This window comes from Meleagris gallopavo, chromosome 16, assembly GCF_000146605.3.
Source record: "Meleagris gallopavo isolate NT-WF06-2002-E0010 breed Aviagen turkey brand Nicholas breeding stock chromosome 16, Turkey_5.1, whole genome shotgun sequence".
Lineage (NCBI taxonomy): Eukaryota > Metazoa > Chordata > Aves > Galliformes > Phasianidae > Meleagris > Meleagris gallopavo.
This window is the reverse complement of record NC_015026.2, coordinates 12682081-12701052: the sequence shown is the minus strand read 5'-3', so window position 1 is coordinate 12701052 and position 18972 is coordinate 12682081. Positions and strand designations below refer to the sequence as shown.

At 37.4% G+C, this 18972-nt stretch overlaps 1 protein-coding gene across 1 annotated transcript in view; it reads left to right on the top strand.

Moving 5' to 3' along the window:
* Nucleotides 1-18972, top strand: part of PARN (poly(A)-specific ribonuclease) — a 36254-nt gene that overhangs the window by 14970 nt on the left and 2312 nt on the right. Inside the window, 6 exon segments of the mRNA XM_010719707.3 lie at nt 48-117; nt 703-758; nt 3020-3106; nt 6817-6891; nt 12624-12813; nt 16988-17172. Of these exon segments, the coding sequence (XP_010718009.3) occupies nt 48-117; nt 703-758; nt 3020-3106; nt 6817-6891; nt 12624-12813; nt 16988-17172 (663 nt within the window).

Here is an 18972-nt window from a genome sequence, read left to right as displayed (position 1 = left end):
TATCTGTAGCTTCTTATTATGTACTGAATTTCTTCTTTCTTTGTTAGGTTCGTTTCTTAGTCCTCCGAAAAATCATGTGTCTGCTAGATCAAAACTCATCGAACCTTTTTTTAACAAGTAAGTAGCTGCCATACTTCAAAGAATGCGAATCCAAACCCTTCTAAAACCTGGAAATGTAGCATTAGCCCCAAAATATATAACTAGTCCCAGAATCAATGACTAACAGCATTTTTCTTAGCACTTCAATTTCTGCTTGGCTTTCTTCTTCACGCTAGTAATGCTGCAATGAAGCCAAAATTTGTACAGTGTTCCTTTTATTCGAAAAGAATAATTTACTTTTTGCTAGTCTGTGAAATGACACTTAGGAGAGTTAAACCTAGACTGTTAAACCATCAAAACCTGGACTTTTTTAATAGCTTTGTCAATGCCAATGTTGGGAATGTGGCTGTAATTTTATAATTATTTGTAGAGCGAGATTTGGGAGTAGTGCAGTTAAAGAAAAACTGGTCAGGTGTTCTTTGTGGTGTGGTACACTAAGACTGCTGATAAAATTAAAATTGAATATGTTTAAATAGTCTAAATAACAAAAAGCTGTTGTATTAACTTTTTGGGTAATGGACCGTTTTAAGGAATAAGAACCATGTATGATTAGTAGGCTTTATGGGATGAAAATATGATTGGTATTTTTCTGTTTTACTTCAGGCTATTTCTTATGAGAGTAATGGACATACCATATCTGAATTTGCAAGGACCAGACTGTAAGTAGCTTTACTTACTGTGTACTTACTACAATTCTGTCAAATTTCCTGGAGGAGGAGGTGTAAAGATTAATTATCATACATTTACATACAGGACTCTGGCTGTGTTTGGGTTATTAGCCGTTTATCAAAGGATAAAAACTTCACCCTTTTATTTGAAATTGCATAGGGGATTGACTAGGACAGGTTAGACTCTTTAAACTGAATGTAGGAGGGTTAAAGATAGTAGCTGTATATTTGTGTGTGAATCTAAGAACGGTGACCTCTTAAAGGTGATGTTGTGACTCACGTGCTTTCCTCTCCCCCACGCCTTGGCAGTGAGTACAGGATGCAAAATACTGAATAGCAAATGATCCTAAAAATCTCTTGGCTTGCTTTCTTCACAATTGCCATATAGTAGCACTGAAGCGCAGTTTTCCTTAACTTCAGCCAAAATATCAGATTTTTTTTTTGCCACATTAGGAAATGATTTGAGAAATTAAAAAACATTATCTGAAATATTACTTAAACGTTTGAAGTTTTTCGAGTTTACAGGCAGGGGGCTATAATAACTTGCTAATGTTAAAGCATGTTTTACTAGTACATCCTTATTCTTCTGGAATATTATATCATGAAGGAGAAAGCTTTGGATGAGTATTACCACTGATGCCTTGACTTAAAAAAGCATGAAGTCCAGCAGGTCAGCTAGTTTTTTACCTAGGTGAAGGTTTAATTTTGTAGTGTCTTATGTATGACTTATGTGGTGCATCTTGGAGATACGAGGATGTCTTCAGAGGTTCTTCCAGATGAGTGTTGTGTCTTTGTGAAGACATTTTCCACACACGTGTTGGAAAGCTCAGACTGAAAGATGACCCTTTTGTTATGTGCTAGTTTAATGGTAACAGAATGTAGTTCTAGAGAGATGGAGAGGTAAATATATGCTGTAGTGGCATGTATGTAATCTTCAAATGCAGGAGGTGATCAGATCACTGGGCAGTGGCTCTGCAGATCTAGTGGAATGGTTATTTGATTATATTTCCCCAGTTTGATACTGAGTGGGAGGATAGTGTAGGTAAATACTTTGGATCATTGAGAGAAGGCCAAAGCTACTAAACTGTGAAGATGCTGCTTCTGCTTGCTAGCCAAATTACAGGATCATTTTGATGCTTTGCCTAGAAGAGTTGTCAAAAAAGACTCTGAAAATCTCTCTCTTTTATCTGAAAGTGCCCTCTGCAGAGCAGACTGATGCAGGTGTTTCAGCAGAATCTGAACCAAGGATACCTTCTAAGCTTCAAAAAAAAGTACACATAGTGTGGCTCTTTGAGTAGAAACAGAAGTTCATAAAGCAGCCAGAGATTCAAACACTGCTGTTGGCTGACAGAGTTGTCTGGACATTTTTTTGCTGGCAGGTGGCCTTTTTGAAAAGAAGTAACACCATGCAAAGCATGCAAAGAGTAAAGCTACACTATGGAGGTAGTTATGCTTAGAGTCTGTGCTTAAAAAAAAAAAAAGAAGTGCAGCTAACTAGCTGACTGTCCAGAGTGTTGCAGTGTTTGTCACTTTGTTTATTCTGCTCAATTATAGCTGGTTTGTGCCATTTTTCCAGAAATGATGGTTGCACATAGTGTGAGTATGTGAAAGTGACTTTCATGGTCTTTAGCGTTGATTTCTTTTGTGCAGATGATCTTTACTGGATGAGGTCCAGATATCCAGATGTCTTTCAGTATATATATAACATCTTTGGTGCCTTTTTTTTGTATGTTGGCCTTTATATGCTGCTTTTTTCTAGTGAAGACATAATTAGTAGAAGTCTGTCAGTGTGTGTTCTGTCTTGTACCTAGAATGAAAACTGCTTTGAACTTTGTTTCAGGGCTAAGGTTTTTTTACTGACAGAAAAATTGTATCATTGAATTATTGCTAAGAACATACTAAAACTGGAGCCAGAACATGAAGAACCTGCTGCTTTTTTGCCTTATTTTTCTATACTTACCTTGGCCCCAATTAGATTAATTTTGTGGATAGTTCCTGCTGCATGTAATGCTGCTTCAGTTTCTTTACAGAAAGGTACTAGATCATCTTTATATCTACTTCATGCATAAGTGCAGAAAAGTTTTCCCTGATGCTTATTGTTGTTCTGTAGGTCTTGGCCTGTTTTCTTTATAATAATAAAAAATAAAAATTATATGACCATGTAAGTTATATGACCATTTTTTTTTTTAAAAGGTTGTGCTAAAGATAACAGTGGTAATTCCTATTCTAATAAATAACTTCTTATTTTGCAGTGCAGCCAAAACGAGATCATGTTCTTCATGTCACTTTTCCCAAAGAGTGGAAGACTAGTGACCTTTACCAGCTTTTTAGTGCCTTTGGTGAGTAATCTATTCTTCCTTAAGTCTTTTTTTTTTTTTCCCCCCTCTGACAATGGAAAATACATCTGGTTTTCTTCGTTATTTTTGAACTACGAATTTGAGCTTAGTACAGGTAATGATAAATCATATTTAGTAATTTTTGAAAGATACCTTTTGGAATTTCTTTGTAGTGATGTGTCTAAAACGTCTGCCCTGCTGAACTGCTCTTCAGAAATATTTGTTACCTGGTACTTGTTAAATATTGTGGAACATTCATCTTTATATTCATATCTTCTCCTGGTAAAGAGTTGAGGCTGTGTAGGTAACGAAGGGAAAAGCTATTGGTATGGTAGGCAGATCAAGCCACGAGGAGTGAAGTCTGTGACTTAAGTCATAGTTTGTAGTGTGGCAAAGGGATTTAGGGCAAACCTGAATCTTCCCTTGATTGAAGGAGTTACAGTGTGAACCATAAGGATGTTTAATCACCAGTGACGGGGTGAAAGTCCCTCAGTACACTCAATACTGTCATTTCAGTGCTTGCTCTGATTCTCTATAGTAATAACTATTGTCATATAACTATAATAATGTTTCGGTAATATTATGTCTCTTCTTCACCTAGAATGTGATTCGGTAGTCTGTTCAGGATCCCTGTTCCTCCTGACTTATCTGCATTGCAGTGTGATGCTACTATAATGCAGGATAGAACTTAATATTCAAATTTGATAAGTCTAGAATGTAAGTTGTTGAGATTTTTCTTCAGTTAGACTCACAGGGGTAAGAACTCCATGTAAGAGCAGCTTGGATATTGTTTCTGCAGGCTTTTAAATACTCAGCCATATAACTTCACTTATTTTAACAACTCCTTTTCAGTGTTGGTGTGAAACGGAAGCAGGAATTACTACCACCAGAGGTCATGCTTACACATCCCAAATACTATTCAATTTGGAATTGGAATTGATCTGTTTTTCACAGATTCTAGAGCTGTATCTTTTCAGATTTAAATTTGCAAACTTGTAGTATTTTGGATAATGCTTAATCCATGTTTTCTTTTATATTTTGTTGTCATGTGAGCTCAAAACAGGCTGCAGAGGACGCCTTCCAGAATTATAGGAACCCATGCTTTTTCAGCTGTAGCTGGATAGAGAGAGGGGCAATGTGAGATGAAGTGATTTGCCAAAAGCCCCCAAAATGTGGCAGCAACAGATGTGAATTATTTCAATTTATAATGCTAATTGAATTAAAGTGTTTTTAAATTAAACTTTCACCTGGATTGTAAATAAATTGTCAAGTTAAATAATAACGTTGATCTGTCCTTATAGAAAAATCAATTTGACTTGGTTTAGCCTAGTACTTGAATTAGAGTTCTAATCTCCTGTGAAGTTTCTAATGAAAGCAGTGAGACAGCTGAAGGGACTGCGATGTCAAACTTGCAACTGAAGTACTGCATGCATACCAAGTAGAAACCTGTTCTTTTTTACAGTTTTTACAGTCTTGTGAGTGAATGTAATTTCACTGTGCAAGTGCTCACAGTACTGTGCAGTTTCTTAAAACATTTTTTTCTTTAAATACTGATGTGAAGGTATTTCAAATAGTATTTGTTGGAATTCGTTGCTTTCGTACATGTCTTTCACAGCTGCTTAAATTACTGGGTTTTAATTAAAACATGTACTACCAGAATATTGTAAAAACCTGCTACGTAAATTTTTTCCAATTGAGTGGAGTCAAACCTACACGTCCTGATTTGTGAGAACACGAGAGACTTCTCTGAGAGGGAAGTGAACAGTGGCATATTCATGGAATCTTGCTGATCTGAAGATGCATAAATGACTTTTAAAAAAAATGTAATTGATCCTTTAAGTGACTTTTAAATCCAACTTTAAGACTCATTTACAGGTTCCGCACAGTGACATTTGTTCCTGGCTCTCTCTGCTGAAAAATCCCTACTTAACTTTATTTTCTTCTTTTTTTTTTTTTTTTAAGAGAAATGGAGCTTAAAAAATGTTCCTGTGATACGTGAACAATCTAGTTTAAGGAAAAACTTCTAGCTAAATATTCTTTTGTAGCTTAGGTTCACATGGGCATCAGAGCTTCATGTACTGCACCTTTTAAAATCGTAATTATTTTATTCTGATCCTATATTTCTGTGTACGTTTCTGGTCTTTCCTCCCCCTTTTCACGCCAATGTTTCCTTTGGCTGTTTTTGTTTTCTTTGCACTCTGTCTTCCTGCCAGAAAGGTGGAAGCTCTGTTAACCCTTTTCAATTATTCACCAGGAAAATTTTAATATATGCTTCAACCCTTACTCACAGAAAAGATTCAGCTATTTCTTTGATCTGATGTTGGTGCATAGAAACTTTGCAATCTTAAGGTGGAGTCAATGTGATCATTTTTATTCGCTGTAATACAGTAGGATGTACTAACAATTTCTTTTTCTTTGGCTAAATGAAGGTAGCAAGTGATTAAGAAATGTATGAAACAGAGCCAGAGTAAAACAGTTTTCCTGCCTTTCAGCAACCTACAACTTCAGGGATTTGTGAGTTAGAGGTCACAAGTACATCTTTCAGTTTTAGTGCCTTTCATGGGTCAGGTGAAAGTCACATGAAATTGAAGTGCATTTTAAGTCAGTTTGCATCATTTTTTAAAATCTTGTAAAGTCTGAAAGTTAAATGGTGATATGACTGTAGATATATGTAATGTCATATCCTAGTCTGCCTGAAAAAAGTTGCACCAGTTTTCAGTATCTGACGTGTATGGACTTCTAAGGACTGGAGATGTAAAAGGATTTCAGACGACAGAGTAAGTCCTTGTGTCTGAGGTGTGAATCTTTGCCTACGTTTGTTCCTTTGTAAGCATTTTTTGTGCCAGTGTTACACTTTAAGCTATTCCCGTAGAAAATGGAATGTAAGTTTGATGAATGGAGGAACTCAATTCCAGTCACTGTTCCACTTGTGACAACTTCCAAATGAGGTGCAGAGTTTTTTGTGTATTTGATCTGCTCTTATTTGTGAAAATGAAGTTTTCATTGTGCATCCAGGAAATAGTGTGTAGTGTGACACAAACCAGATTTTGAGGACTTAGTGTTGCAGTACTTAGAGTTGTCTGCTTGTGTGAGCCACCATTTCCCCCCTATACTACCAGAATTTTTTTATCTTGTGGCTGTATTGGAAAAGGAACAGTGAGTGTTAACTTGGGCCAGTCCTTTCTTTGCCCTCAAGAAATGCTGCAGTTCTGAAGAATGGGCTGGTTTTGAAACCCCAAGAGATGTTCTTTATTTTGGTACAAAACTGAAATTACATACCAAAATTGCTTTGATTTTTGTTGTGAAAATATATGGGGCACATGGAGTGAGGACTGAAAAGCTGCTGATTATAACTTCACTTGTTAAAAGATTGGAAGGAGAAAAACATACAAAAAGGCAGAAGAATCCTGTAGGAGTCTGGAAGGCATTAGTCAAATCTCGTAGTTTTTTTTTTCCTCCTTACTCAAGTGAGTCTGAGGGTATACAGGATGAACATGCAGTGGTCACTCTTTCTGAAGTGGTTCTGGGCTCATGTATAAATGGTGATGCATTGTTCACTTTTACTGTTCAATCTTGTTGCTAAAAAAAAATAAAAAAAATTCTCAGCTGAAGTTGCACTTAATTGACCATCTTCTTATCTATTGTGCCAGATGACAGATGAAATATGTGACTGAGCCTAAGATAAAAACAATCGTTTCTTTTGCCTTTTCTAGGTAACATTCAGGTTTCATGGATTGATGATACATCAGCATTTGTATCATTGAGCCAGCCAGAACAAGTACAAATAGGTAAGTGTTTCTGAAATTACTTCAGAACTAAGATGAGACTTCAACTGCTTTAAAATTCTCTAAGCCAGCAGCATTTGCGATTCTAGTGACAAAACCTCTGTGTTGCACAGAGAAGTGACCAATGGCTCTGAATTTATTGGAACTAAATCTTCTACTTATGCAGAAAAGCAGTTTTTGCTTTTGAGATTTTCTTCATTCATTGTGGCTGGGTCCACCAGACCCTAGTGGTTTCGAGGTCAAGGAACTACCCACAACTTATAGCTTGAGAACACTGACTGGAAATAGCCTGTTACAGATGATTATTTTGGTATTGTCATCCCTTTTTATTCAATGCTCACATGAAAGCATCCAGAGGAGAGCCACGAAGGTGCTGAAGGGCCTGGAGCATCTTCCCTATGGGGAAAGGCTGAGAAACACGGGTCTGCTCAGCCTGGGGAAAAGAAGACTGAGAGGGATCTGATCAATGTTTATCAGTCTCTAAAGGGAGGTGGGAGGCAGATGGATGAGGCCAGGCTCTTCTCGGTGGTGTGCAGCAACGGACAAGGAGCAATGGCCTAAAATTTGGACATAGGAAGTTCCGTACTAACGTGCAGAAGAACTTCCTTATGTGAGGGTGACGGAGCGCTGGCACAGGCTGCCCAGAGAGGTGGGCAGTCTCCTTCTGTGGGGATATTCCAGAGCCATGTGGACACTGAGCTGTGCGACCTATTGCAGGGACCTGCTTTAGCTTTAGGGGTTGGACTCAGTGATCTCTTCAGGTCCCTTCCAACCCCTGTGACTCTGTGATTCTTTTCCTACTCTAACAGTGAGCTCTCCCTGCTTTCCCGCATCTGATTTTGTGTTCAGAAAAAAACTGTTGCAGGCTCAGTGTGGTTAACCAGCTCAGCAGCTGCTCAGAAATCATCAGAAACACCATAAAGGAGGGCATGAGACCATGTGACTTGCTAAGAACCACGGAATGGGATTCTCCCATTTGGTAACACGCTGCTAGATGAAATTAATGGCAATGCATTCTGTTTCTTTCCAAGAAGTCTCTCATACCTGAGCAGTCTGTTCTCAGTGTCTACTGGTACTCAAAGACCAGTATCAAACCAGACTCAAAGAGAACTTTTACCAGAAAGGAAGTGTTCTGCACATTTTACTCTTTTTGTATGTTAACAAATTTGAGCACGCTAGTTCCACCAGCAGTTCTGTGCTAGTGAGTGCTGGGAATGAGGTGAGGTGAACTTTGTACTTGTGCAGTTGGGGAATCTTGTCCGTAACAGGAAACGGAATTGCTGGTTGATACGTTCTAGTCTTGATCTCAAAGTAGAGCTGGTGGCATAATTCACAGCACAGCTGTTTTACAGCTTTCAGCACTAGTGATGCAGATTTAGGAGGACAGATTTGCTGTCAGTTATCTGCAACAATATTCTCATCACTGCCTTTTCGTTTGTTTGGGATTATTTGAAATATGTGCCATAGATTTTGTTTTAGTTACTGAGGAATTTAAACAGGGTGCAAAGGGTAAATAGTTTGAATTCTTTCAGTATTTAAACTGCAACTTCAGAAAGTTAAAATCCTTTATAACAATCTGCTTACAAGTGCGTGGTATGGACAGTCTCAGTGGACAATACATCATTTCTGTGTTCTTTGTTGAGGGATTTTTTTTTCTCCTGGTAAGTGGAATGCTGAATTACTTAGCCAGCTCGTGCAGCAGGGCAGACAAGGTGACGATGCTGGCCTGATGCTTTGCTGGCCTGCACACTTGCATGGAGGTGCTTGAATCCATGCCACCAACTGTCCTGCATTAAAACGGCATTTCACCTCAATTTTCTGCTTATAAAGAAAGTTATGATGTAAGCTTAGTGCAAGACCCAACAGTGGTACCTACAGACATGTGAGACAAGTTCAGGGTTTTTTTTCCTAAATTAAAAAAAATATATTGTTACAATGTAGCAAAGAAAGGAACATAGAAGGTGTTTTTTGCAAGTGTATCTGGATTTGTAAAGGTGCTGTGTTACATAAATAAGTGCATTTGAGTAAAACTTCCTTAAAATATTAGAGTAGTACTATGGGGCTTCAGGCTCCTGTCTGCACTTTTAAGAATAATGCTAGCTACTGTAAAACTAAGAGTCTCACCTTTATACTGTTCCTAGTTGTGCTGAATGGCAGTAAAACAGGGCGAAAACAGTAAAACAGAGAAAGGGAAGAAAAGGAAAAAAGTGCATCAGTCTTTCGTAGATGGATTACCAGAAGTGAGGAAATAGACCTGCCCTGTCCGTGTGTGCGTCTGTGTAGTGCGGCTTGTGAAATTAGGTACTGAGTTTAGTAACAAAACGTATCTATTTTGTAATGGAGAAATGGTGTCTGACGCACTGATTTGTTCTTGCATGTTTTGTACTTAAAATTTCTCTCACAAAATATTGAGACTTGGTATGTTTTAATACAATAGCTGCCAGCCTGTTTAAAGTCTGGGCAGCTGAGGAGGAGCGATCCATACACAGAAGTCTGATGGATTCCCTTGGGGAGGAAACATCAGGCAGGTTGTTGAAGAGTCAGAAACTTCTTGAAGCACGTGTACTGAATGCTGCATCTGGTACTTGGAGACTTGAGACTTCCTATTAGTGATATTGAGGCTTCTTTCCTTATCGCTGAATAAAAGACTGAATAAATCATTTTGATGATCTCTGAGAGAGTGAATGGGGTTTATATTTCTGGAATTGTGTCGACTGAGTAAATTCTTAACTTCTTCAAGGCATTTGAATGTTTCTAAGCGATTCTGGGATCCAAAACTGCACTACATTCTAAGTTTTTGAACAATTAGGTTCTTCCATGTGCTGAAGTGTTTTCTATCAGTTATTTTAAAATTATTAATAGTCTCCTGACCTCAGAGCAAACCCAGACTTTCCTTTCACGATGCCTCAGTGCAGGATCATCCTTCGGTGAGACCTCAATACCTTGCTCTAGCTAACTCTTGACTATTTTATTTTTATAAACAGTTTGCAGTGAGGGTTTTTTCCTCTTTAGCCTTCCTTGAGGACAAGGATCTTGAGGAGCGCGCTAATGAAGTGTCACTTTATTGGGGAAGGCTGTGTGAGCCTGCAGTACTTACCTTGGCATGGGCAAAAGGATTTGCAGCAGCACAGCTGCTATGGAAAATGGAAGGCAGGCAATCTGTGCCTGAATTAGCCATTATTTTTTACTTCCTTCAGCCACAATTGGAATATATTTACTTGACATTATGAGAAGTAGACTTATGTACAACACTTCTGCTGAAAGTGAATAAAACTATTTTCAGGATCAAGTTTTCTTTTGATCCAAGCTTTAGCAAGTGGTTTGCTGAATACATCCAGCTCAACAAAATACCTGCCTTGCTAGTGTGTGTTGCTATCAAGTTTAGGTAACTTGTTTTGTAAATAGAGTTGAGAAAATGTCTGTCTACTAAGACTTTTCAGCTGCAACCCATGCAATGAAATGCAGCCATGTGGTGCTGGTTACCAACATTACCAACAGGTTTCTCACAGGAAAATTTGTCTTCACTTTACGATTTAAAAATTAGTAAATAAAATTCTGTTCTCTTTAGTTTGATATATTTTGTTAGAATTCACAAGGCATTCAAGCAATGCTTTTCTTCAGTTGGCATGGGAGAGTTAAGGTAGCTCTATTAGGTTTGTTAGCATTGACAGCCTTCATCAAAAGAGCATCAGAGAAAATGTTTTTAAAACTTACAGAGAGCTGCTTTTTCATTCAAGACCATGCAAGATTTAATTGTCTGTGTTGTTCCTTAGAATTGTCCACGTCTTCATTTCAGTTGTGCTTTGCATGGAGAAATATTTTTAGCATATACCTTTTCTGTGCTCAATTGAGCATATAATATTCTAGTTACAGTCATGGTTTAGCTCTTTAGAACCACTCATATGTATAACCATACATATAAAGTGAATATGTATGTGGAATGTGAATATGCTGCTAAAAATAAATGGTCTTCTTTCAAGAAAGAAGAGCTGTCTTACCAAAAATATTTATTCTCATACGGGTTTTAAAAAATGATGTTTAGGCTGCTTAATATGGATTATCTTTTTCTTAAATGCAGGCAGGGTTTGTTAGGGAATTAAATGGAAGAGCCATAACTCTGGCTCCTAGTGTACAGCAAAACAAAGAATGTGAAATTGTTATTGTGTTTTAACAAATCACTGTTTATCAGATGATCCATGGTAACTATGTGCTTGATTTTAGCAAGTAAAAACAAGCTTGAGTTTAACTAAACAAATGTTACCCTTAGGAATGTTGGCTGGTATGCAGTAACTCCAGTGAGCATTAGTAATTCATTCACGATGCCTGCACCCTCACTTCAAGGGCAGTATATATTCTCAGTGTATATATATATGTTCTTAGGAACAGATCCTCTGACTTCACAGTCCAGGCAAATGTGAGGGGTGTGAAAGGAGTATGTTTAACACGCCTTTAATTAGTGCAATAGTCTCATGAGGCTATTAGTCATAATTGCAGATATCTATTCTTGGGAATAGATATACAAGATATTGATGCCAAGTTTTACATAAGTTTGAAAGACTTTACAGCAGCAGCAGCAGCATCTATGTGCCATGACTTGTACTATAGGAAATTGCTTTCATAGTAGCATAGTCAATATGCAGAATAGAAGACATACTCTGAAAGAGGAAAAAAGCCAACCTGCATTTCTGAATGGTGATGTAGTGCAGAATACCCTGCATTTGAGATGACAGCACTTTATAAAGGAGAAGGTGATACACATCTGAAATTTCTACAGAAGGGTCGGAAGTGCACAAATAAAATAAGGATTTCATCTCCACTTTACTATTACAGTATTTTAAAGTGCTCTGCCTGCATACATGAAAAGGAATGTGTTTTTTTTGTTGTTGTTTTATATTTAAATGGGTTTACTGATTTATGACAGTTTATTTCAGTGACTTAAGCTAAAAACAGTGGAAGACACCAGTTGACAGCCAGTTTAATTTGCTGATTCATCTGTTCCAGCAATGGCTTTATGCCAGAACTTGGCTTACAGATTAAAAGCAGCTCTGCAAAGGTGTCGGGACTCAAAGGAACACTGGTGGATTGTTGCTGAGTGAAGGCAGTGGCGGTTTTTTCTTTCTGTGTGTGTCCCTCTAATTTTGTGTTGACTCAAATCCTTCTACCTCCAGCTGGCAGTACTTTTTTCAGTTAAGTGGATATGGAACATTAGAAAGATACGAGGAGGCAGCAGCTGATTCTAGTTAGCTGCTTCCACCAATATCTTGAGCAACAAAAAATGCAGCTCAAATAAGCTTATGTTTCACAGCAATCAAACAGAGTTTTGGCAGAGCCTTTGCAAATGTCGTCTTTTCCTGGCAGACGTGCAAAATAAACCTGCTGGGTTAAGTAATGAGACTAAAAGGGAAAAAATCCAGGAAATCTCTTCTTGCCAACAAGCAGTCTGGAAGAGGACTATGACTGAAGAATTGATGATTCCTAATTTAAAAGAATTAACCCTTCTTGTGTGAAGTCTCACTCAGAAGTATTTTGAATATGTAATTCAAACATGCAGTGTGGGTTTAGGAGGGTACAGCTATTTCTCTGTTTGTTTTGCCACTAACAGTGGAACTAGATAGAAGACATTTGTATGAATAGAACAAATAGTTTGCTGCCTTCTACTCTTAAAACTAAGTTATCTCAGAAGGCATGTTGTCATTTAAGTGTTTTGTTTATAACATCACTTGTCTTTCCCATAGCTGTGAACACCAGCAGATATGCTGAAAGTTACAGGATCCAGACATACGCAGAATATGTTGAAAAAAAACATGAAGAAAAGCGAGCAAAGAGAAAATGTACGGAAGATAGTTGGAAAGAGATGGAGAGAAAACGGTTGAAAACTCAAGGTGCACCTTACATTTCCCAGAGTCGATACCACTGTGTTAACAGGTGAGACTTTCTGTACTGCTGACTCATTATTTTTATTATATTTTCATCAAAGGCGTAGCACTTTTGAGATGGTTCATATCTGGCATTTTTCTCTGTACACATATTTTATTGATTTGCATATAAATTGTTAGTGGTACAGCACAAGATCATAGATAAAGGAATAGAGGGCATTTGGTGATGAGGCACACTTGAAATATTGTGATACTGGGAGCAGGCCAACTCACAGCTTCTGAGCTTGATGGAGAAGCACTGTTTCTTAAAACCAAAATAAAAAAGTTACCTGTTTCATTTTTTTCACATCTCTACATGGCTGCTGTCATTTGGGAACTTTGAAAGCTCTCTTCTTATGCTACCGTAAAGATGATCTTCTCTTTTTTTGGATGATTTTCCATGGTGATATTGCCACAGTGAAGGATATAAATTACCATCTGAGGCAGTCCTGATGGAGTCATCCTTGTGTTTCAGGAACAGGAAGGTAAATGAAGATAGCCAGTCCTAGTTTTATTTCTACTGGAGAAAGTATCTTTCCTTACTGAATGCTGTTACGTGTATTTTGGGCATCTCATAGATTCTAGACAAACAGTGAGTGTGGTGGCTTATGGTTTGAACCACAGACAGTAATGTCTTTTAACAAATACTTGGGAAAGCAGTAAGACTGCAAGGCAGGTTTGTTTTTATCTTTCAAATTAGTAGGGGATGATCACAAATGTGTAATGTGGAAAGCTGTTGATAAATTTCAGTGAATTGTTTCCTTAATTTTCTTTGTATCTCAATGAGTTGTCTGCCTGAACACTTCATGTCCTTGAAAATTTTGGATCTGTTTTTCTTGTATTGAGAGATTCCCCAAGAAGCACCCTTGTTATGTTATTTTTGGATGATCAACATTTTGATAACCCTGGAAAGCAGTCTTCAATTTGTTTATAGACTGAACTTCTTTTTAATTGATGTTCTATAAATTTTAGTTCTCATTAAATATAGAAATAAAGTGATTTGACTCTCTTCCAAATTTCCTTCCATGCAGATCTTTTGGCATGTTTTTTTTAGTTTTGTCTCTCTTTGTTACTCGATAGATTGTGTTCTCTTGTCAACTTGTCTCTTGCAAATATTTCCTCTTTCCAGTGTGATCTGGCAGTTGTATCAGCTTAGGTATAACATGTAACTTCAAACCTTGTGATCTTTCAGTTCACTCAAGGTAACTGTAGATGCATTTTTCTTTCCAGAGATATATAAACACAAATATTTTAAAGGTATATATAAATATATTTATACATATGGTGTTATAAATGATTATATGTGTGTATATGTGCATATTTTTCCAGATTAATCTGAACCATATATAGTTAAGTACTCATTACTATGAAGAAGCTAGCAGCTGATCTCTTATAATAGCTTCATGTTACTTCATCCTTTATTTATTTATTACTTAATAAGCTTACTGCATCAGCTTCTGCCAGCGAAGGGAGCACAGCTGCAGAATAGCTGTTCTTCTCCATGGTGGCAATATGTTCATTCAGTAGTGAAGTTGTTGGCTGTTTCTTACAAGCAAAGCCTCTGTCTTACATTGGCAAACTTAGAAGAAAGTAATGAAGGTTCATTAATTCTTTCTTAACTCCAGATTTCCCTTCTACCATCTTCCTCCCATGGCATTTCATCCTGACAGGCTGGTGTTTAGATAGGTCAGCAGAAAGGAGAGGTTGGGCAGGGAGGGCTGCTGGACTCTGCCTGTGGTGAAGACATGCACAACCACACCTGCTATCTTCAGTGACCAACAGAAAAACTGCATTGTGTTAACTAAGGAGATTTGCCAACTGGTGATATGTGATAGGCTTTTCTTACTTTTTTCCCTAAACTTGGCTAGTAATTTTACTTTAAGAATAAAACTTTATTTTGCTGCCCAAAAATGGTTTGGACTCTGCTCAATTATCTTTTTATTTTTTTTTTAATCGTATTGTTGCCTGGATAGCTGTTAATTGTGTGTTCTGAAGGCTAGTCTAAGACTGTCTCTAGATGCTTTAGGTATCCAGAAAGATGAGGATTCTGAATTGGAAAATTACTAATAGCTTGTAGTTTGTTTTTTCCACTTTGTTCAGTTGTTTCTCAGCAGAGTAAGGAAATTGAGACAGACGGGTGGACGTGCTCCAAAATAGCTGGTAAAATTAGAAAACTGAACTTTGCTCTGACTAGTGCTCTGACTCGTATATACAACCATACTCATTTGCTACTATTGCTAAGTGAATAAATAACATTGCTGTACTTCTTGAACCTTATTTTAGGCCAAAGAAGAATAGGACACACGGGGAAAAAAAAATCAACCAAACTCACAATCTGTAGTCATGTGGAGTCCACGCAATGAATGAGTAAATGTAGAAAAAAAAGCCTAATAATTTAGGAGAAAGCAGGAAGTCAACAGTACTTGATTGCCTACATTTTGATCCTTGTGCTGCCTGTTTTCTGGTGTGCTTTGTTTTTTTGTTTTGTTTTCTATTTTTGTCTGCAGGAAAAATCTGAAGCCTGAAATTACTTTTTATTTTGTACTTATTCCTTACAGTAAGTTTCTTTCTAAGAGCCCTTAGAGTATCTCTAAGTCCTGCAATTGTAATTTATGGGTCATGATTTTTCTTCCCTATGTATTTTTCAGAATACCTTTCCCAAAAGTATAATTCTTAAACTTTTCAATTTTTTTTTAATATAATAGCAAGTAGGTGGCTCCAGTAGTGATGCCTCCTATTTATGTCCGTGGAAGCGACAACAGACACAAAGAGCACAATCTTGCCAATTGATAGAGAAAATGCTCACCTGATTTTTTCAATGTTCTGTGCCCCCCCAAAAAATCTGCTGCACCAGTTGAGGTGACCGCTGTCACTGTCAACACTGCTGAAATGCACCACCCATTCTTACTGCACTGACACCCACTGTTCAGTCTCCATAAATGTTCACAAGCACTGATAAGTGTCACTGGGGGCCCTTTTTTCCCCATGGAGGAACTCAGTTCCACCCTTTGCTCCACCCACACTTCCACTCAGGCGCCATTCTGTCACAGTGCCCCTCTGCTGCCATCTGTCACACAGCAACACCACGGCACGGAACGTTGGTGGGAAGGTTCAGCCTCTGCTGCCATCCCACCTACAGCTGCCTCTGACATCGTGGGCTGACATCACAAAATAGGAGGCATTACTTTTGGAGCAAGCCCTTGTAATTTTTAATTTTCTGAATGCTTTGTTTTCACGAGAGCTCTTTGCTCCTGTCCCACCCCCTTCCCTTTCCAAACAACTTTTTGGCTTTCATCATTCTACTGATGGTAGTTGTGTTGTGGTGTGACTTGAAAACAAGATTTATAAGAGGTCGTTCAGGAAGGCCTTCTGTGTGTGAATGTTTGGAGGTAGAGCCAGCTATTCATCAGAGTAAATGTGTTTGTGTTCCTAAGGTGGAAGTAAGAGCATGAAGCATAATCAGTTTCATGTTTGTTTACTGCTTTTGGACATCCCAGAAAGAGTCTGTTCTAAAATGTTCAGATGAAAAAGGGCCTCCACTTCAAAGCCAAAACTATATAGCTAGATTTTATATTCCTTTACCTGAACCTTATTGATACCCTCTGCTTCTTTGTAGTAGTGACTAAAAGAAAAAAATGCAACATTTAAAAGTTTTGTTCTGTAACTTAGAAATAATTAAATATTGAATGAAAGAATAGCCATCTTGTTTTGTTATTAATAATTGCATTCTAGTTGAATGAAAATCTCTGTAGCATTACCTCAGTGTATCCCGAATGAAACAGAGCTCTCAGTGCATGTGCATGATGTGTTCTCTGTAGTAGAAATACTTGTAAAACTAAGTGTAGTTTTGAGAGAGGAGATGAACTTAGCATGTGGAAGCCTCCAGTATGAAGATGAACAGCTTTAATTACACTAGAGCTGAGTGATTTCAGCAGAATAGCAGCGAAGCCTGAGACATCTACATCACAAACAATAAATACCTTCATTTGCATAACATCCTAGTTGATGACTTTTATGGACTCTTACAGTTGAGTCACATCTTCCAGATAATGTGATGTCATGGCTCAGCACTTAATGCAGTTTATATTACTCCTTTATTAAGCATTTAATAGATACAGAGTAACTAGTACCCATCTAGTAGTCATTCTTAACTTGTTGATAACAATATTTTTTCTACATTTCAGTTTTACAGGTACCAGTATAGTGGGAAAGAGAAGTATGAGTCCTATTCAGGAAGAAACTGGTTCTGACAATTTGGAAGAGGAAGGGGTTCCAGAAGATCAGACAAACTCCAATGCAGAGTCACCTCCAGATGTTAAGAAGAAAGCCAAAAGGTTCAAAAAAATCAAGAGAGAACAAGTTTCAGCAGGTAAAAGCAATGTTCTTTTTTTATTTTCTGTTTTGTTTGAAACTGCCCTAGGCTGAAGAGAACTGAAGGTTGTTGTTGAGGGTTTTTTGTTTGCTTTTTGCTTGTTTGTTTTTTATGTCTCAATTTTTCTGGACTTCTATGAATGTAATGCATTAAGGCACTGTTACAACTTATTTTGTTGTACGTTATTTAAACTGAAAAAAAATTGCATCAAACTAAATGAAGCAGGATGTATTTGATTTCTTATTCGCTTACTTTCTTCTGTATAGTAACACTCTTTAAATATTTTTAGCTATTCTAAATTTCTTCTTTTTTCTTCAATGACACTTTTTAGTTATGCAGGAACTTCAAATAACCTTATCATAAACAAAAGTAAAAGAATTCTGGAAGCAGGATTCTAGGATCTCCCTGTTAGTCCAACAAATCATCAGCAGTTGCAAGACTCCCCTCATGTAGACCTTTTCACTTAAGCTTGATTAGAAGGAATCTCAAAATGAATGAATGCATGTAGCTTGGTCTGCAATATGTGTATCATTAAAAAAAACTCTCTTGCGTGCAAAAGAGTCCAGTTTTAATAAATCTACCCACTGCCCTGAAGGCTAATTTATGTGTTCTTGTAATTAACACTTCTAAACGTTAACACAGACTATCTTGATGACATTGCACCGGCATTCCTTATTCACTGTTATTTGGGAGATAGTTCTGTAAGTTGAGGAACCAGTGCTGTTTTTCAATCTGGTCAGAATGTTATCTACCTTTATAACTAAGCCAAAACTTTCAGAGTCAGCTTGCCTGCCCCGCACCGCCCCTCCTGCACACAACTTAGCACAATGCTGATATCCTTTTTTCTCTAGAACATCTGACAAAGTACTGGCTGAGAAAATTTCGTAGAGGAGTGAGCTGCCAGATTGGCGCCCATCTACTGGGATCTTAATCGTAGGCAGGCCTTTCAGATTTTGCAGTGTTTAGCCTTTATGAATCACATAGCTGTGCTTTTATTTCCTGAGGAAAAGTGAGTGTGCTTAATATCCTTCCTAGCATTTTGGATGAGTAGCTCACAGTCATCTTTAATGATTCTTGCAGTCTACCACATGCTCAGAGTAAGCTGATGTTTGTTTGAAAGATTTACTGGTCCATGAGCAGATCATTCACATTTCTTGAACTGCTAGCTGTTGCAGCTTGTAGAAACTCATTTTCAGGAGACTGCGATTTTTGAAAAGCAGAAGAAACAGTAGACAGTTCACATTTTGACAGTTTTACAGGTCGAGTTGCCCTAATTATGGTCTTTATTCTCTCTGAGGTATTTTATAGATCTTCTCTTTTTTCTTCTTTTTTTTTTTTTTGTAAGAACTCAATATAGTGCTTGAAAATCAATAGTGTTTCTAATACAAATTATAAATCTTTTCCTATCTTCTAAAAACTGTTAGGATGTATAAATTAGAATATGCAGTGTTCTGTTTCATATTTAACGTTGTCTGACTTGCTTTTATTTGGAAGACTTTTCACATAGGGCTGATTTAAGAATTTCTTTTTGCTGACTTCAACAGCAAGATGTTTTTCTAGCCAGAATACTTGGAATTGTGTGTTTGGCTGAATACAGACAGGTGACAGGTGATCATGCTTCAACCTGATGTTTTCACTATGTTTTGTGAGTTATTGCAGCTTGTAGAATAGAAGGGAGGATGGGGGATGTCTTTTAAACAGCTTGTTGGGTTCTCTTTGTAAATACTGACTTGCAAATAATGTATCTGGAGGAGAAAAATAGGATTTTGTATATTTGAAAGAACCAAAATATTCTTG